At 39.6% G+C, this 19794-nt stretch overlaps 1 protein-coding gene across 9 annotated transcripts in view; it reads left to right on the plus strand.

Moving 5' to 3' along the window:
* MTHFS (methenyltetrahydrofolate synthetase) overlaps window positions 1–19794 on the plus strand; it is a 344713-nt gene that overhangs the window by 186140 nt on the left and 138779 nt on the right. For 4 of the 9 annotated variants that reach the window (XR_010839853.1, XR_010839854.1, XM_067030072.1 and 1 more), the window contains exon 4: window positions 472–560. The exons of the other annotated variants lie outside the window; for them this stretch is intronic. Coding sequence is in view for 2 of the 4 variants with exons in the window: in XM_067030072.1 (XP_066886173.1) it covers window positions 472–536 (65 nt within the window). In the remaining 2 variants the exon portion in view is untranslated. The remainder of the gene's footprint in view (window positions 1–471; window positions 561–19794) is intronic. 9 annotated transcript variants of the gene reach the window in all.

Raw genomic sequence — 19794 nt, forward strand, 5'->3', positions numbered from 1 at the left:
CACAGGGTCTTTGAGTTTGGGTAAAATACGCAAACGCCTCTTCAGTACGTGAGACATAGTGGGTACTCAATAAATGATACATGCTATAGCGATCATAATTACTTCTGGCTGCCACTTCCCTTTTTCTTAGGCTAAATATGATGGTTCTATGTTCAGGTACTTCTTGCCTCCATTTTTCCGCAAGAGATATTACTTTTGCAAGACCCAAAGTAAAAATCTGGGGCACTGCTGCAAGACATTAAATTCAGGTATGGCATAAAGGAATAATTCCACTTTCCCCCTTCTCCATGCATCATTTAAGGCCATAGATCCTGAGGAAACTGTCAAAAATACAAGCAGCACTAGCGGGGAGAAAATTCACAGGCATAGATTTCTGAAACTGCAGAACCACACCGGTCTTGTTCTCATTGTCATGGGTATGTGAATTTCCAAGGTCCCTGATCTCATATTTTTCTGTATTTTTGTTCCTAGTGGGACCTTCCCTTTTATTTTTCTACTTTGACCACGATATTTCTAGTCGTCTTGGGACCATGTAAGGTAGACTTGAAAATCTCCCAGAGGTAAGAATTTTCTCTTAATTTACAAATGAACATTTTAGTAGGAGTTTCTAATTTTATTTTCAATTTATCACCATATGAAATTATTTTATATAAGTATTTATTCTCTCATTTATTTCCTTTTTTCAACTAGAATGTAAGCCCCATGAGGTTTTGGTCTTTATCTGTTTTGTTTACCATGGAATTGCCAGCATTTAGAAAAATATCTGGTGCAATTGATATTTGTTGAGAGACTAATGGATTTTTCTTCTGAAAAAAATTTTTTTTTACATGGGAGACTTCTGGTACTATAAGTTTTGTCAGAACATAAGGGGCTAGGTATCTCCTGAACTTCATAAATTTGGGAAACAGGGAAATAAGAGTCAAGCATTAAGGTCAATTCACAATAGACCAGAACAAAATGTGCAAGGTCATCTTAAAAAGACCCTATTTTTAGGGCTCACAAGATTTGATATAACATGACTGAATGTACTGATATAGATTATAAATATGTCAGAAAAGAAGTTGGACAGTGGTGGAAATGAACATTAAAAGATAGTGGAGAGGTGAACTTGAGCCATTTCCTCCTAAATAAGGGGGAGAAGCAATCCTGGTCATTGAACTTGAGTGTGGCATTCCCACCAAAGGACTCTTCCTATTGTGAGAAGTAGTCCTCAGGTTATCCCAGCTGGATGCTGTTGAGGCCTTCACTCATTCACCCGATCTCAAGTTCCTGTTCACTGTGCCACCTTCTGATGGACCTGAACTTCCCACCCAGGTCTGCTTTCTGAAAGAAAGTGTGCTGGTCATAATTACCAGAGGTTTCTGAGCCCTACAACCATTATACTTCTTTTTGTAACACAACTAATTGGAATTCTGGTGTTATACATCATTCTCATCATGTTGATTAATGGGAGTCCAGCCTCGAGAGTCAGACCTATTCTCCACAAACTGGTAGTTATTGTTCTGAGCCTGCACAGCCAAGGGTCAGACCTAGATTTTGGGTTATTTACTATAATGAATGTCCCCCTGTGAAAGCTCTGAAGACACAGCCACCACCATCTCTTAGTGATACCATGGTTTTGCCATGGGTCACTCCCCTTTAATCCAAACATATTTAGGAAAAACTGAAATGGTCTTTGTAACAAACATGTGGCATGAACACTGCCTGTCTGGAAAACCACATCCTTGTTGTAATGAGGTCAATATTGCTCCAACCATTTCTAATCTTTTCTTTTAGAATGACCTTCAAGGCCACCTGTGATAATCTGTCTTTGTATTAAATATTTCATTTAAGTTCAATCACTGAGCCGTGACTTACGCTAGGTTGAATGCTAGTTACTGAGGGATATGATATGTAGCAAGAGCCCCTCAGAGACATTGGGCCCAATGCCTACAAGGAGAGCTCCCATCTTGGTTAACTACCAACTCACCTGACTTGAATTCAAATGATACTTTATTGATTCCAGAAGTTAAATCTGGAACCAAAGATCAAAATTTTTTTGCCATTTAAGACATTTTAATAAATCTACCTCAGTCTCAAAGGGCAATTTTTCTCTAATAAGTTTATTTTTCCATAGTGGCAGCATCATTAAAATAGGTTTTATAGCTTATCTTCATGTAGTAACTACTTTGGAGGGACATAATAATTCAGATATATAACTCTGGGTTCTTTGATGAATACAAAGCTTTCCTCAAAAGCACTGTATGTGTATTCATTCTTAACTCAGTTGTTGGACAGTTTTACTATGAACGTTAGCATTTTCCATTCTTAAGCATATTCTAGTTTTGCTTTCACAGGTGAAAAGAGGTTGTTTTATATTCTTAATCCTGCTTTTAATATTCAAAAGTCATTTTAAAGTTTCTGAAGGGTGGTCATGGAGATAATACTTTTGGGAAGAATTTACCCAGCGGTTCTTAACCCTGGCTGTACATTACAATCACCTGGAGATGCTTTGAAACTACCTGGATAATTAAGTCAAAATCGCTGGTGGTTATATCCTCATACCATATCAACCTTATGAAGTTGGTGTATTATTCCTATTTTTTTCAGATACTGGATCTCAGAGAGGTTAAGTAAATTGCCAAGGTCACACTCAGATCTCTACTATGGCAACTCCATGTTCTCTGCACAATATTGCCTCTTTCAATTCTTAATAGAGCAGTTTGACAGGCTAAAGTGCACATTTCCAGTGTTTTTAAGGGGACAGTAGAAATTAGTAACCACCCATTGTTTGTAAGGTGACTCTTTAGATTGTTCCTTTCTAGGAAAAAGCATTGAGAGTTATTGTGGTGAATGACTGATTATTATTGATGAGCATAGAGAGGGGTACCGTGTAGAATGCTGGGTTAGTAAAGGTTTAGTTTCAGTTCAAGTGAATCATATCAGGAAAATATGAGTTTGTTTGTTAGTACGTCCAATAAAACGGCTGGGATGTAAAGAAATTTGATGTCCAATATTGCAACTGCAAGAACAGAGGGTTCAAATCCTGAAGAGGCACTTTTCTGCTGAGTCCTGATGCCTCTGATGCATTTTGGAGCAAGATGTCCCAGGTCTCCTGAGGACAAGGACAGGCTCCTGGACTCTGTGATGGGAATTTCAGGTGGAAAGTAGCAAGAATTCTGGGTGGAGTCAGGTTGGAAATAGTCATCTGTGATGTAGTGAGAGGTGGAATGCATCTCCACGTGTGCAGGGATGTTCCTTTAAAAGACAAATTTTGCCATAAATGGCATCTCATTTATTATAATTTTTAAACAGAATTTATTTTGATAAATACTGATAGCAATTTTTTCAAATAAAAAGACCATATCAATTATATGTTCCTCTTAAACTTGACTAACTGTCCAGGTTAGAGTACTATGTAGGTATAACATTTCCTGATAAAATAGTGAGTACCAAAGAAGCAGATCTCATTCATTCATTTAAAAATGTGTTGTAGGAGAGGCACACATCTACCTCTACCCATATTAGGTTTTCAGCTTAGATTCCTTAAAAAAAAAGGCAGATTAATAAGAGAAAAACTGTTTATTAACTCATGCAGCATACATGGGAGAAAACTGAATGAAGAGTAACACAAAATAGTGGCTTAGAACTCTGGCTTATGTAGCATCTTCAACAAAGAACAATGAGTTTGAAGAGAAATGACAGGACTAAGGAAAGAAGTTTTAGGCTTCAAAGGGCAGCAAACTGTGGAAGGTAATATATGGGAGGATACTAGTGCAGTTAGGTTTCTTTGCAGATTCTCCTGGTGCTGTCAAGAATCTGTCTTCAGTAAAAGTAGAATTTATATCCAGCCTTTAGGCAGAAAAAGAGGAGGTTAGAGAGAGCTTTCCATAAGTTTACTGCTTCTTAATATGTTTACTGCCAGCTTAAAATAATTTTTATGTCAAAGAGATGTATTTTGGGGTGACATATTCTGGTTTCCTTTAGTGTTTTGAGTGTCTACTCTGATCCCACATTGTGCTAGATGATGGGAAACAGTATTCCAATGACCTGGTCCTTATGTTCATAAACCAGTGAGGGAGACACACAAATGACCAGTTCTTGGGCAGGAGGGACTGGTGGGAAGAAGAATGGATCAAGTATAGGTGCAAGTGCTGGTGACTTTGCAGCAGGAAGTTGAGGGAAGATGAGTTTCATTTTCTCTGATGAAGGAGGTGAGATGAGGCTAGTTGTCAAATGTGGTGGCAGAGTAGAAGGTCAGAGAAAGAACAAGGTTTGAAATAGTAGTTATGGAGAAGAAAGATAGGACAAAGGGAGGCATAACTTGACTTTCAACAATTTTTTCTCTTAGTGTTTTTGAGCCAGTAAAGATAAATAAAAGGAATTGAATACTCTTTATTTTACCAAGAAATCAACAATAACCTTCACATCTGCTTCTGGAACTCTGTCCCTGAAACCAAGGTCAAACTGAGAACATTGTACAGTGTCTCATAAAAGCAAATGCTCTCAAATAACAGACATTGTATCACCTAAAGGCTTTTGGGTATAAGAACAGGACTGTCTTTTGGGGACACTTTAGTTCTTTAACAACAAAAGAAGGGAAATCAAACCTTTCACATTGGATGATGCACCTAATGAGTACCAGGTGCTCTCATCATTACAGCTGCTTTCTGAGACAGATGTTACTAACTTCCCCTTTTACAGATGAGGAAACAGAGGCATAGAAGATTTACTCAAGACCAACTATTTTTTAAGGGACAGATCCAGGGTCTGAACTAAGTTCAAAATCTTTCCAAGATAAATATCCATTCAGTGCATTTGATACAGGGGGTGAGGGGAAATCCCTGGTTTCTATCCTTGTTCTCTCCATCCTGTAAACGTTTTCCTGAAGGTTTAAAGAGACATTTTATGATTATATTTCTTTTTTAAAAAAATTATTTATTTTATTTATTTATTTTTGACTGCGTTGGGTCTTTGCTGCTGCGCGCGGGCCCTCTCTAGTTGTGGTGAGTGGGGGCCACTCTCCACTGCGGCATGCGGACCTCTCATTGCAGTGGCTTCTCTTGTGGATCACGGGCTCTAGGTGCACGGGCTTCAGTAGTTGTGGCACGTGGGCTCAGTAGTTGTGGCTGACAGGCTCTAGAGCACAGGCTCAGCTGTTGCAGTGCACAGGCCCAGCCGCTCTGTGGCATGTGGGATCTTCCCGGACCAGGGCTTGAACCCGTGTCCCCTGCATTGGCAGGCAGACTCCCAACCACTGCGCCACCAGGGAAGCCCTATGATTATATTTCTCAACAGTTGATTAAGCATGGGTAGATCTGAATATGTTGATGTAAGCTGTTTAAGTCTTAAAAGACTTTCTTGGGAAATATCTCTTCAACTAAAAAAAAAATAGATGAAAATAATGAAATTGGGACAATTGGCTATCCATATGGAAGACAATCAAATTAGACCTCTAACTTGAGCCATACATCAATACAAATTCCAGAAGAACTCAAGTGTTAAATGAATAAATCCACACCATAAAAGTTATAGAAGAAACTGAAGGATTATTTATAACCTAGGGATGGAAAGGCCTTCCCACACAAGATGCAAATTCAGAAGCTGTGAAAGAAAAGATTGATAGACTTGATTACATGTATGAGGAGGTAATTACAGCATCGTTTATAATGGTGAAAAATTAGGAACAATCTAAAGATTCCTTAATAAGGAACTATTTAAATACGTTATGGAACATTTACATTATGGAGGAGTAATGCAGCCTAGCAGTTAAATGCATGGCATTCTGATGCCAGACTGCCTGGGATTGAACCTCATCTTCGCCACTTAACTAGCTATGTGTCATTGGGAAAATTACCTCACTCCCTCAATTTCCTCATCTATAAATTAAGCATAAGGATTTCCTTTATCTCATAGAGTTATTGTGAGGATTAAAAGAATTAATAATGTAAAGCACTTTGAACAGATCCTTACACATAGTTACCTCTACCTAAGTACTAGCTACTTTATCACGGAGCACTTTAAAAAAATGAGGTGGGCTAATGTGCAATGATTCAGTATCATCTCAAACTATTATGAAGAAAGCAGGACAATGTATAGAGTGTGGTTCCATTTCAATAAAAATATGTTCATACTTACATATGTGTGGATGAAAAGGAATAAAGAGAGAGACTATGGAATAAGATGACCCACCAAATTATGAATCGTTGTTATGTCCAGGGAGGGCAGTAGGAGGGTTTGCAAAGGAACAGTCACATTTTATGCTTCGTAGTTTCATATTACTTCAGTCTTTTACAAAGAGAATGAGGTTACACACTTTGTGTTAAGGGAAAAAGGAAGAAAGAAAAAAGGAAGAAGGGAGGGAGGGAAGGAAGATGTCTTTTAACTCTCTCTGCTGTCAATATAGGGTAAAACTGATAGCATAAAAGCACAAACACCCATGGCAAGGGGCACTGCTCCCCTCTCCTCCTGACACAACTCCTAGTCTTAGGAGTGAACCATGGAGCATAGGACCTGGATGGAGGAGGGAATAAACTGGAAATGGGTAGGGCAAAACCTGTGGTCCAAATAATCTTTATGACTAATAAAAAAAATCAAATCTAGACAGCTCATACATAAACCCAGGCATTAATTCATATGAAATATTGAGTTACATTTTGAATAAATCAATTCTTTTTCTAAGACCATTAATGTTCTTCTTAAAACATCTTTCCAGATTTGTGCATTCCTTAAACAAGAAGGGGATCTTTCTCCTAAGTTTCTAGGCTAGTTACACAAAATAAGATTGTGTGTGTGTGTGTGTGTGTGTGTGTTTAGTCACTCTGATAGATTGCCTTGGTTAGTCATTTTCTTCATACCTACATAGAAGAGACATAATTTAGAGACACAAACTCATTAGACGGAAAGAACCCAGGATTGCGAGGCAGGAAACCTGACTAGTTAGTCCTTTTCCCAATTACGACATTACGACAGTTATTTGTGTGTTCTTGAGCAAATCACAGAGTTCTTTAGCTGTAAAATGCAAAGATTAGATGAGTTCTTATATGATAAATTTGGTCTCTTCCAGTTTCAAAAATTCTAAGATTTGCCATGCATTTTTATTTTCAAAAACAAAAACACAGCAGTCACTCTTCAGAATTATTGCAATGAGAAACCATCTGCTTCTTATTAGGTTGTATATTAGGCTTAATTAATAAAAGTATAGTATCAGTGTGGGAGGTGTTGGAGGTGATTATTTAGAAGACTGTTCTTTCCCCAGTGAATGGTCCTGGCACTCTTGTCAAATATTAATAGACATATGGATGTATTTCTGGACCCTCAGTTCTACTCTACTGATCTATATGCCTATCCTGTACCAGTTCCACACTCTCTTGATTACTGTTTCTTTGTAGTAAGTTTTGAAATTGAAATGTATGAGTTCTCCTACATTGTTCTTCTTTTTCAAAATTGTTCTGGCTATTCTGGGTTATTTGCAATTCCATAAGAAATTTAGAAAGAGCTTGTTAATTTACCTAAAGAAGTCAGCTGGGATTCTGACAGGAATTGCTGTGATACTGGAGATCAATTTGGTACCAGTGTTATATGGGATGACTTTCCATTTCTTTGGATCTCCTTTAATTTCTTTCAACAATGTTTTCTTGTTTTAGAGTATAAGTTTTTCATTTCCTTTGTTAAATTTACTCCTAAATATTTCATTCTACTTGATGCTATTGTAAATAGAGCTGCTTTCTTAAATTTATTTTTGGATTGTTCATTGTAAGTGTACAGAAATAAAATTGATTTTTGTATATTGATCTGGTATCCTGCAACTTTTCTGAACACATTTATTAGTTATAGTAGGGTTTTTTTTATTTTCTAGGATTTTCTTTTCTTTTTAATTTTAAAAATTATATATGTTACAAATATTTCTTCCCAATTTGTTCCATATATATATATATATATATATATATATATATATATATATATATTTGTTGTTGTTGTATATCTTTTGGTCATGTCACATGGCATGTGGGATCTTAGTTCCCCAACCAGGGATCGAACCCATGCCCCCTGCATTGGAAGTGCAGAGTCTTAACCACTGGACCGCCCAGGAAGTCCCTCTCGGATTTTCTATATATCATATTATGTCATAGGCAAAAAAAAAAAGTTTTACTTCTTCTTTTCCAATCTGGATGCCCTTTCATTTCTTTTTTTCCCTCTAATAACCCTTTCATTTCTTTTTCTTGCTTAATTGCCCTGACTAGAACCTCCAGTACAAATGTTGAATACAAATGGTATGAGTGGACATCTTTGTCTTGTTCCGGATCTTACAGGGAAAGCATTCAGTCTTTCACAGCTAAGTATGAAGTTAGCTGTGGTTTTTTTTACAGATGCCCCTCATACCTAAGTATTCCTTTATTTCCCCTTCCTTCCTTCCTTCCTTCCCTCTCCCTTCCTTCCTTCCCTCCTTCTCCCTTCCTCCCTTCCTTTATATTTTTGGTGCTAATGTAAATGGTATTGTGTTTTAAATTTCAAATTCCAATTTTTCATTGTTGGTATACAGGAAAGCAATTGACATTCCCTCCAGCAATGTATTAGAATTCCAATTTCTAAACATTCCTCACCAAGATTTATTTCCTTGTATCCTATACTAACCTTATATCCTATATCCTCACTATCATTGCTTATTAGTTCCAAGAGTTTTTCATCAATTCTTTGGTATTTTCTACACAATCATGTTATATGTGAACAAGGAGTTTTGTTTCTTCTTTCCAATCTGTAAATATTTTATCTCCTTTTCTTGTCTTTTTCTTTAGCTAGAACTTCCAGTATGATCTTGAATAGGAATGGTGATAGAAGACATCCTTGTCTTACTCCTGAATTTAGGGGAAAAGCATATAGTTTCTCACTAGAAAGAATATAGGTTTTCTGTAGATGTTCTTTATCAAATTGATGAAGTCCCCCTGTTCCTCTTTTCCTCATTTTCTGAGAGTTTAAAAAAAGTTTTTATCATGAATGGGTGTTGAATTTTGTCAAATGCTTTTCCTGCATCTCTTGATAAGATCATATAACTTTTCTCCTCTAGCTTGTTGATGTGATAGATTACATTAATTGAGCTTTGACTGTTGAACCAGCCTGACATACTTGGATTAAATTCCACTTGATCATAGCTTATAATTATTTTTATATGTAACTGTTACTGAAAGTGGGGTCTGGCTGCTTGCTGCTCAAAAGCCAATAAAGAGGCAAGGTTGGTGGAAAGGAAAGGATGCTGGCAGCTGGTGGGGCTTTAGGGGGAGGGTGGACTCCTGTCCAAAGGCCCACTCCCCCGCCCCTCTACTGACAATCAGTGAGCAAGAGCTTTTATAGGTGAAGGGAGGGGGCTACATGCAAAAACAGCACAGTCAGCTCTGACAGTCATCTTGAAATTGGTCCTGCGGTGGTCTGATCAGCATCATCTTGATTGTTTTAAGTACAATTAATCTTCAGTTCCAGGGTCAGTTTGTTCCCATTTCTTTGAGACCAATTCTCAGAATTGTGGCAGCTTATGTCATGGCTACAGCCTGGTCATCATGTACTTAACTTCTTCCACCTGTTGGGGGTTTCAGTATTTACAAGACAACTCACAGGATATGGCTCAGAATATTATCTATAGCCCTTGAAGAGGAACTGAAGTTCCTTGACTATATTTAATGACTAAACTATTACTATTTAGTCTTGTTGGACTGTTTTCTTTTGTTTCTGCATTTTCTAACTTTTCTGATTAAGCTTATTCTTTGGCTAAAGTTTTTCCACAGACAAGAGGCGCAGGCTGAGGACATGGTGGGTAAGGACCATAGGGTCCTTCTCTGTTTCATTACTAGATTCAATTTGCTATTATTTTTGCATCAATGTTTATGAGAGATATCGGACTGCAGTTTTTCTTCCTTGTAATATCTTTGTCTAGTTTTGGTATTAGGGTAATAATGCTGGCTGCACAGAGTTAGGATGTGTTCCCTCCTCCTCTAGTTTCTGGAAGTGATTGTAGAGAAATGGTAACTTGTCTTCCTTAAATGTTCGGTAGTATTCGCCAGTGAAGCCATCTGGGCTGGTGCTTTCTATTTGGGAAATTTAATTTTTGATTCAACTTTAAAAATAGACATAGACCTGTTAATATAATCTATTTTCCTTGTGTGAGTTTTGGCAGTTTGTGTATTTCAAGGAATTGTTGCATTTCATCTATGCTATTAAAGTTGTTCATAAAGGTTAGTATTCCTTTATTATCTTTTAGTGTCCCTGGAAACAGTAGTGATGGATCCCACTTTCATTTCTGATATTAATAATTTGTGTCTTCTTTCTTTTCAGCCTGATTAGAGGTTTATCAATTTTACTGGTCTTTCAAAGAAACAGAATTTGGTTTTATTAATTTTCTCTATTGAGTTCCAGTTTTGAATTCCATTGATTCCTGCTCTAATTTTTGATATTTGTTTTCTTCTGCTTGCTTTAGGCTCATATTATTCTTCTTTCTATAGTCCTAGGGTGAAAACTCAGATGACTGATTCTATATCTTTCTTCTTTTCTAGTGTATGCATTCAGTATTATAAATTTCCCTCCAAGTACTGCTTTCAGTACATCACACAAATTTTTATAAGCTGCATTTTCATTTAGGTCAAAATATTTTTAGGTTTTTCTTGAAACTTCTTCTTTGATTCATGTGTTACTTAGAAGTCCATTGTTTAGTCTCCAAAGTTGTGGTTGCAGGCTACTGGTTTTCAAGGGCACTGTGGAACTGGGATTGGGGAATAGGGAGATTTGAGTTAAATGAGTAAGTTAAATGCCACAAAGTTTGTTATACTTACTGAAATCCAGCTCTTTAAAAAAATAATAAATTAAAAATATAAATGCTCTTTAGATTGTTGCGAGCTTCTGGTTAAAATCAGAGTTTGGAAAAAGCTGATTTAGGCAATTTTTGCCTGTGTTCTTGTTACTTTTATGGAGGAATGGAGGAGAGAATTTTCGAAGTCCTTAGTCTTACCATTATTTTCACCGATGTTCTTAACACCTTTTGATGTTCACATTTGTCCTCTATGTGTCTTCTTTGGTGAAGTGTCTATTCATGTCTTTTGCCAATTTTTGAATTTAGTTGCGTATTTCCTTTTTGTTGAGTTTTCTTGAATAAACTTTACTTTGGGAAAAACCTTAGATTTGCAAACAAGTTGCAGAAATAGTACAGAGAGTTGCCTGACAACCCTCACCCAGTTTCTCCTTCTGTTAACATATTTCATCACCTTGGTTTATTTGTTAAAACTTAATAAATCAACATTGGTATATTATGATTAACTAAACTGCAGACTTTATTTAGATTTCTTATTGTTGAGTTTTGAGAGTTCTTTATGTACTTTGGATGGAAATCTTTTGTCAGATCATAATTTGCAAATGTTTTCTCCCAGTCTGTAGCTTGTCTTTCCGTTCTCTTAACCATATTACTTTTATTTTTAAAATGTCAGCGAAAAAATGTATTTGAGTGGTACCATTTTTGTTTTATTCTTGCATTTCTCTTTGATGAACATAAATGTTTTAAATAAAATAACCAAAAACTATTATTCCAAAATATCATACTCAGTTTAACTTGAATTAAATGCCTTATGACAAAGTTTTGTTTTTGTTTTTCTGTTGCTTTTGACTTAAAGATTCCAAGTGTATTAATCTCCTTTTCAGTGTCAAGACATACACCTTAAAATTCAGGCTGCAATTGTAGCACTCTAGTACTACCTGAAGGCCACATACATTTTATACTGATAACTAAACTTGGTTTTATACCTGAGATAACAAAGTCCAGTTTAATAATGACTGAGACATCACAACTAGGTTCCCAATGCATATAATTTACTCTTCTTTGCAAGTGTGGAGCTATGGATTGTTAATTATTCAGGCTTGGAAATCTTCTGCCTGCCCTACCATGTTTGTGGACCCAAGTGTCATGTCACTGTTATAGTTCTATGTCTATCTTGGACCCAAAGAATAGGTATCAAGTGTGACAGAGGCTGAATAACTAAGGAGACCCTAGAAGCCTCCAGCCATGCACTTGGCTCTGCTGTCTTTCAGCCTGGCACGGGAGCAAGTGCAGTTAACATCTTTTTCTCTGTCCCATCTTCGCTGTGTCTTCTACTAGTGCCCCGCCCATGGAGGCCTACCCTCCTCCCTCTGTCCCTGTTGTCTTTCTAGGTTCCATGATGTCATTTCTATCCCAGCAGCCCCAGTGGTGTTTATAATGTTGGTAACAGCAGAAAGCTGTTAGAGAGAGGTGCACAAAATGCTGAGGAAACCCGGAAGAGAGACGGGACATTGAAGGTCGGCAAGGGTGGCGTTTACTGTAGATCCTGCGCACCTGTGAGGGCGTGTCTATCACCACTGAGCATGGTGCTGGGACGAGAACCAGGGGGCAGGTCAGGATGCCTGGTGTTTTTAGCCAGGGCTGGATGTGATTCACTCTGCGCCTTAGGCAAGGGTAAAGCGCTGGGGGGGCAGGAAGCTCACATTCTTTTTCTCTCTGGGTTCAGTTTTCTCATCTGTAAAATGGTGCTGGTGGAGGTGTAGAGGGACTGGACTTCTTTTGTTGTTGTTGTTTTTGGCTGTGCTGGCGTATGGGATCTTAGTTCCCTGACCAGGGACAGAACCCATGCCCCTGCACTGGAAGCGCCAGAGCCTTAACCGCTGGACCGCCAGGGAAGTCCCAGGACTGGAATTCTTGATCCTCAAAGGTCTTTGAAGCTCTAAGGGTCTAGGACAGCGGTCTTCAAGCATTTTGCTCATATACCTCTAAATGACTTTTTGAAAAACTATGACTCTTATGCACATAAGTTAGTATCTAAAATTTTGCATCTATTTAAATAATAGCAAAGGATGTGATTTCCCATATGCTGCAAAAACGGACAATTTTCAAGTAAGAATTCATATATCTAAAGATGGATCCAATGGAATCTAAATGCCATGATGATATGAAAACCCCTTCATACACTTTCAGAAATACATAAACTCCTTTCTTCAACATTTTAAAATTTTATGTTTTCCTTTTGTCCATGAATTTGTGTTTTTTCTGCTACTTCTTCCACGGAATTTTATGTTAGTGCACATATATTTCATGCTTGAAAGTTTTTTTATTGATCATTCCATCATACTTATAACAATAAGATTGTCTTATAAATTTAAATGTTAAATTTGGGTTTTTTTTCTGTGACCACAGGCTTTCATTGTTCAAAAAGTCTTATGTATTGAGTCAAAATCATAATCATTAGAAGTACATGATCAAAAGTCACAACGTATATTAACTTTTTACTAATGATTATTAAATATAAGTAATTTTTATTGGAAAAATACTTATTAAAGAGGAGAATGAGGGTTTTCCCAATTATTTCTTATATCTCTGTATGAATGTGACTTATGTATGCAATGAAGTGGAGTCCGGCATCTATTTTGTTCCTACTCTTTTTTTAGTAGTTGGAAACATTGAGAAAACTTGTTCATATAAAAAATTACACAGAGGGCTTCCCTGGTGGCGCAGTGGTTGGGAGTCCGCCTGCCGATGCAGGGGACACGGGTTCACGCCCCGGTCTGGGAAGATCCCACATGCCGCGGAGCGGCTGGGCCCGTGAGCCATGGCCGCTGAGCCTGGGCGTCCAGAGTCTGTGCTCTGCAACGGGAGGGGCCACGACAGTGAGAGGCCCGCATACCGCAAAAAAAAAAAAAAAAAAAAAAAAAAAAAAAAAAAAATTACACAGAAATAGAACTTTGCTACATCACTGTTGCTTAATGCTTTGAATGCCTTTTGAGTTATTTACCAAAATTCACACTGATTTATCATCACAATTTTTTCAATTTTATTAAAGGCAAAGAATTAAGAACCACCCGGCTTGGAAAAGGATTACTTACCCACTCAGAGAGTCATTCACTTTTTCAGTTACTGGGAAGTATACAGAAAAGGCCTTTACAATATTCTAAATTATCTGTTAATAATCCAGACTATTCTTTCACTTAGAGGCACCTTGTTTAGCCAGATATACTTTAAAAATTGTTGTTACAGTTTTTAAATAGCACCATATTGTTTGCTAATGCCTTCCACTTTTGCTGAGACAATCTTTTTTGATATAGTGTTTTTTTTTATTATCATGTGCTTTGAATACAGTTTCATCAAACCTTGGAACTCTGAGTTGTATTGTTATTTAATAAAACAATAAAGCTATTGTTTTACTAAATATACGTAAAATGTCTGCTATATAATCTATTTGGCAAAGTTAATCCTCACTATAAAGCCAGTCAGTCAGATAGTTCTTACTGTCTATTGTGACAAACATCTGATGTTTTTTTCAATTCAGTCAAACATGCTAATGAGGCTCTCAAGGACTAGAAAACAGGAAACACTAGAAACACTAGAAAACACTAGAAAACAATTATAGAACCCATCTTGCAGGATAGATAATAAAAGCAGAAAAGCCAGGATTAAAATGCTGCAGAACTAATGTAATTAATTCATCCATTTTATAATGTTATAAAAAGAAGATCATAAATCAATATGCAGTTTCTCTTTACTGAATTTGCAAGCTGGCAATGTGATATGTATGCAAAAGGACATTTATGAAATGAATCTGGTAAATGTGTATGTGTCTGTGTATCAAACGTTGGCTTTCTGCTCTGGAAAATAATTAAATGAGTTAAATGTAAAGATGAGAAATAATTCCACTAATTTTATGAGACAGCATGACCACACTTTCTCCTTACATGTTAACTGAGAGAGAAAGCTAAACACCACTGAAAACTAATCAGTCTAGAAGTTATGATACAGTTTTTTTTGCTGTTAGGAGGTGGAAAATACTAAACATTTTTTATGTTGAAATACAACGTGAGTTGAGGACTACCTGGGGAACCCAGTTTTGATGCCCCACTGGTCTGAAGGGACCCAGAGCAGGGTAGAGGGACTCTCCAGGGCCTGATGGGGGGACGGCACCGGATCTCATGGAAGACGTCGGCCAGTAGCAGCTTTGAGTGAGGTGGCTGAGCCTCCGAGCTGGAGGAATGGGAGGCAGCAAGGGTGTGGAGGCTGGAGGCTGGCCCCTGAGGAGCCTGGCCCAGCATCTCCTCCCCCAATTTCCTCTGCAGGGTTTTCTTTTGCTGCTTGATTATCTTCTGCATATCTTCTTTTCTTAACAATGACTCTAAACTTCCTGCCTTCATCTCTCCCTGTTTTACTCATACTGGGTGTTCTCAGTTCAGTTTGCGGTTTTCTGTCAGTCTGCAGCTTCAGTGGCTGGCCAGCTGCCCATGAACTTGGTCCTGAGCCTGGAACCCATGCTTTTATTTTTTAAATCTTTTTTATTTTGCGGTACGCAGGCCTCTCACTGTTGTGGCCTCTCCCGTTGCGGAGCACAGGCTCTGGACGCGCAGGCTCAGCGGCCATGGCTCACGGGCACAGCCGCTCCGCAGCATGTGGGATCTTCCTGGACCGGGGCACGAACCCGTGTCCCCTGCATCGGCAGGCGGACTCTCAACCACTGTGCCACCAGGGAAGCCCCCCCTTTTTTTTAAACATCTTTATTGGAGTATAATTGCTTTACAATGGTGTGTTAGTTTCTACTTTATCACAAAGTGAATCAGTTATACATACACATATGTCCCCATATCTCTTCCCTCTTGCATCTCCCTCCCTCCCACCCTCCCTATCCTACCCCTCTAGGTGGTCACAAAGCACCGAGCTGATCTCCCTGTGCTATGCGGCCGCTTCCTACTAGCTATTTTACGTTTGGTAGTGTATATATGCTGGAACCCATTCTTATTCTCTTCTACTGCGCCATTCCAGAGAGGGATTCATCTTACATGGGCGGCTGTCTCCCAGCAGATTCAGTCTTAGAGACCTCTCTGCTCCTGCCACCCCTCTTCAGAAGGTACAAGTGTCTCCCATGCCCCCCAGGCCCCCAACCTCCCAGATCAGTGCAGCTGTGTGCTCTGCAGGCTTAGCTCACCCACAAGATTTCTCCCTTACAAATACAAACTGCATCGTATGGTCCAGTTACACATGAGCCCTGACACATGGCCAGGTTTCCTTTTCTTTTCCCCTTCTCCTCCTCATCTTCCTCCTCCCCCTCCCCTGCCACCCATGTCCTCCTCCTCCTCCACCTCCTCCTCCTTCCCCTCCCCTTTCCTTCCTTCTTCTCCTCCTTCTTCTTCATCATCCAGTCCCTAGGGCCCTGACTGCCCTCTGTGGTCTCACCCCCTCCCTTTATGCTGTAGTCCAGAGCCTGTAAACCAAGTGCCCAGAATTGACCTGCAGACATCTTTGTGCCCACAGAATATTGATCCTCATGGTATTTACATTGATTAAAAATTCATCACCAATCTTTGAAAATATGGACTCGCACCTTAAAATCAAAACTTCTTCTGTCTTTGGAAGAATCAGGTTTGCCAACATTGGGCCACGTTCCGTCAGCAGGCGCTAAGCACCAGCCGCTCTTTAGCCAGGGCACAGTCTCCACCGCCCCTCACCGTGCCCGAGAGGCTGACCCCAAGGTCAGCAGTGCTGTGGGGTGCTGCGGCTCCTCCCATGGCCTGCTGTCCTCTGTGGTCTCACCACCCAGCCTCTATAGCATTCGTGTTTACAACCTTTGATTCCAGACACAGTGAAGAGATTTGCTTTTCCTGGAATTTATCCTGTGATTGTGCTCATCTCCAGGCCCTTGCCTATGCTGTCTTTCTTCCTGCTTGAATCTTCATTTTCCCCTCTTCACCTGGCTGGCTCCCACCCATCCTCTTAGACGTCGCTTCCACAGAAAGCCTGCCTTGGTCCTCTGGTGTTGGGTTAACTGCCCTCCCTGAGTCCTTTCATCCTGCTGTGAACTCATCTCTATCACTCTGCATTATCAGGTCTGTCTTCTCCCCCACCAGATTTAGGGCATCTTTATGGTAGGGACAAGTCTTGTTGACCTTCAGGCCAGGGGCTGGCAAACTATGGTCCACAGGGGAAATGTAGCCTGTGGCCTGTTTGTGTACAGCCTTCATGCTAGGCATGGTTTTTACATTTTTCAAGAGTGGCAAAAAACAAAACAGTATACGTGAGAGAGACTGTATATGGCCTGCAAAGCCTAAAATATTCATTATCAGAACATTTACAGAAAAAGTTTGTTGATCCCTGCTCTAGCTTACTAAGGATACATGGTATCCTTAGTAATACACATGTTCTTGAGATTCCAAATTGACTAGAGAGATAAGGATATTGTATAGCTTATCAATATATGGTTACTTAAGCTCATTTTTTTACCTGTGCTACTGGGAGCATACCCCACTGCACTTCCCTTCCCCACATAAGTGCTGCTCCTTACAGGAGACATTTGTGTCTGTCTCTTATGTATATATATATGATCAGAGAGAGAGGGAGACATTAAGAAACAGCACATTTTATTAAATGACATGATTTAGCCCTTTCCCACCTCTCTGACAAACTGTACCACATTCATTAATTTACATTATTTATACTAGCCAGCTTTCTGTTTCTCTCACACTCAGCCATCCCAAGTCTGTTGTAGCCACAGGACCTTTGCACTTCCTGTTCCCTCTGCATGGAGTGCTCTTCCTCCAGATCACTGTACAGCTTGCTTTTCTTCAACATTCATGTTACAGCTCAAACATCATCTAGTCAGAGAAGCTTCCCTGCATCACATGACCCTGTTTTATCTTCTTCAAAGCACAGTTCACCATCTGAAGTTTTTTAAATTTCTTTGTTTCTTTATTTATCCTCTCTCTCTCAATTTCTTTCCCCACAAAGAATGTAAGCTTTATTAAAGTAGGCCCATAGTTCGCCTTGCTTAGTTGCTATATTCCCAGCACTTAGACCTGTGTCTCGCATGTGACACATTGTCAAGAATAGATTCTAAAAAATTCAATTAGATAAGAAAAACTTAGTGCATGATATTCATGTCAGCTTCTTTTCTGCAAAGCTATTCAAGGACTGAAACTGAGAGTCAAGCCTCTGACTCAAGAAAAATGAAAACCTCATGTGGCCAAGGTCCATTGTGTTAAAGCCTGGCTGATTTTTGAAGTGTGAGTCTTGTCACTGGAGAAAACAGGTGTCTTTGAGAATAAGCCACACATGTAGATGTGAGACAAGGCCATGTCCCACTTGGCAGGAAATCCTGAGAGCCCAGGTTACAGAACAGCAGGAATGAAGTTCCGGGGGGGAAAAGCTCTGAATTAAAGAGCAGTGCTGGCTGGCAGCCTGGCAGGCTGCTCATTATCAGGACAAGCATCAAACCCACTAGCAGATAAACAGCATTAAATGAAATGAAAAAGGGTGGTAACGTTTGCTCGTCAGCTAGGGCATGAAGCATTCTCAGGCCCCTTAAAGGCATGTGGGGTAGGGGGAGGGGAGGGGGGAAGGGGGCTTCTTTGATCGTTGACTTAGGGTCACCCCTCCCTCCAGGGCTGACTCCAATTCAAACCCTAGGTCTCCTTTGTTAAAATAGGAAAATGATTCTGCCTGATTGAAAACTCTCTTGTTCTCATTGTTCTCCAGAAACAAATTTCTGAGAAAAATATTTTTCCAATAGAAAATCTGTAAAGGTGGGTAAGAGTATGTAGAATCTCATTCAAGGAATAGAGAGTTGTGGTCAGTTGGTACTCATTTAACTGACTTTTGGATATTTAACACCAAAGAGAGTATAGGTTAATTGAGAAAACACGCCATCACTTGACTTTTTAGCTCATTTTGTGTCATTACTGTTTCTATCTGTTTCATTCCATCCTTAATATACATCAGTAACTATTCTCTTGGGCATCTAGCTAAAGTTTGCCTATCCAGCAAGGGACCCAGCAGCAGAAATAAACAGTAACCTTTGTGGATACAGAAATGGGTTTGATATAATGACACATCCCCCTCGGATACAGGCATGGTAAGCAGCTCTTGTGAGTGGAAATTGAACAAGGACTCATAGGTAGCTCTAGGCAGATCCTTTCATGCAGGTCGGCCTAACTGGCACTCTGTACTCCCAGAACTGGATGAGGTAGAGAAGATTATGTCCTGTGGACAGTAAGTCAGTGCTACCAAGACCAGGCCTGAGACACATGGCGTAGAAACCGACCAGAAGAGAGAACTCAGTCGGAACTGGTCAGTTTCCTCTTGGTTTCTAAGTCTCATTTGTTCATTCCATTAATTTTTATGTGCAGTTCTCTTCTAGGCACAAGATCAAGCTCTGCAGTAGGGAGAAGAATCAGCCCCTGTTCCTCCGGGGCTCCCAGTTGGATGGGTCTAGAAACATGATGGGTTGGAGCATGGGAAGTACTGTGCTGAGAGCAGGTGACAGACAGGTCTGTCTCTGGCCTCTTTGGCTTCTTTCTTCCTTCAAGGCAGACACTGGTCTCCTGGCCTTTTAAAAAATTTATTTATTTACTTATTTATTTGGTTGCATCCGGTCTTAGTTGCGGCAGGCAGGCTCCTTAGTTGTGGCTCATGGGATCCTTAGTTGCAGCAATGGGCTCCTTAGTTGTGGTTCCAGGGCTCCTTAGTTGCAGCTCGCCATCTCCTTAGTTGTGGCATGTGAACTCTTAGTCACAGCACGCATGTGGGATCTAGTTCCCCGACCAGGGATAGAACTTGGGCCCCCTGCACTGGGAGCGCAGCGTCTTACCCAATGTGCCACCAGGGAAGTCCCCTCTCCTGGACTCCCTGACTCTGCTTTACAGACCTCCCAACACCACTCCTTCCTTCCTGTGTTCAATAAGTGGGAGGCTAGACCCAGGGACATGGATATGAGCAAGCAGCTCCTGTCCTCTGGGAACTCCAGCTGCTGGAGAAGGCAGGCAACGTGGCAAATAATT

The sequence above is a fragment of the Kogia breviceps genome, chromosome 3, assembly GCF_026419965.1.
Source record: "Kogia breviceps isolate mKogBre1 chromosome 3, mKogBre1 haplotype 1, whole genome shotgun sequence".
Lineage (NCBI taxonomy): Eukaryota > Metazoa > Chordata > Mammalia > Artiodactyla > Physeteridae > Kogia > Kogia breviceps.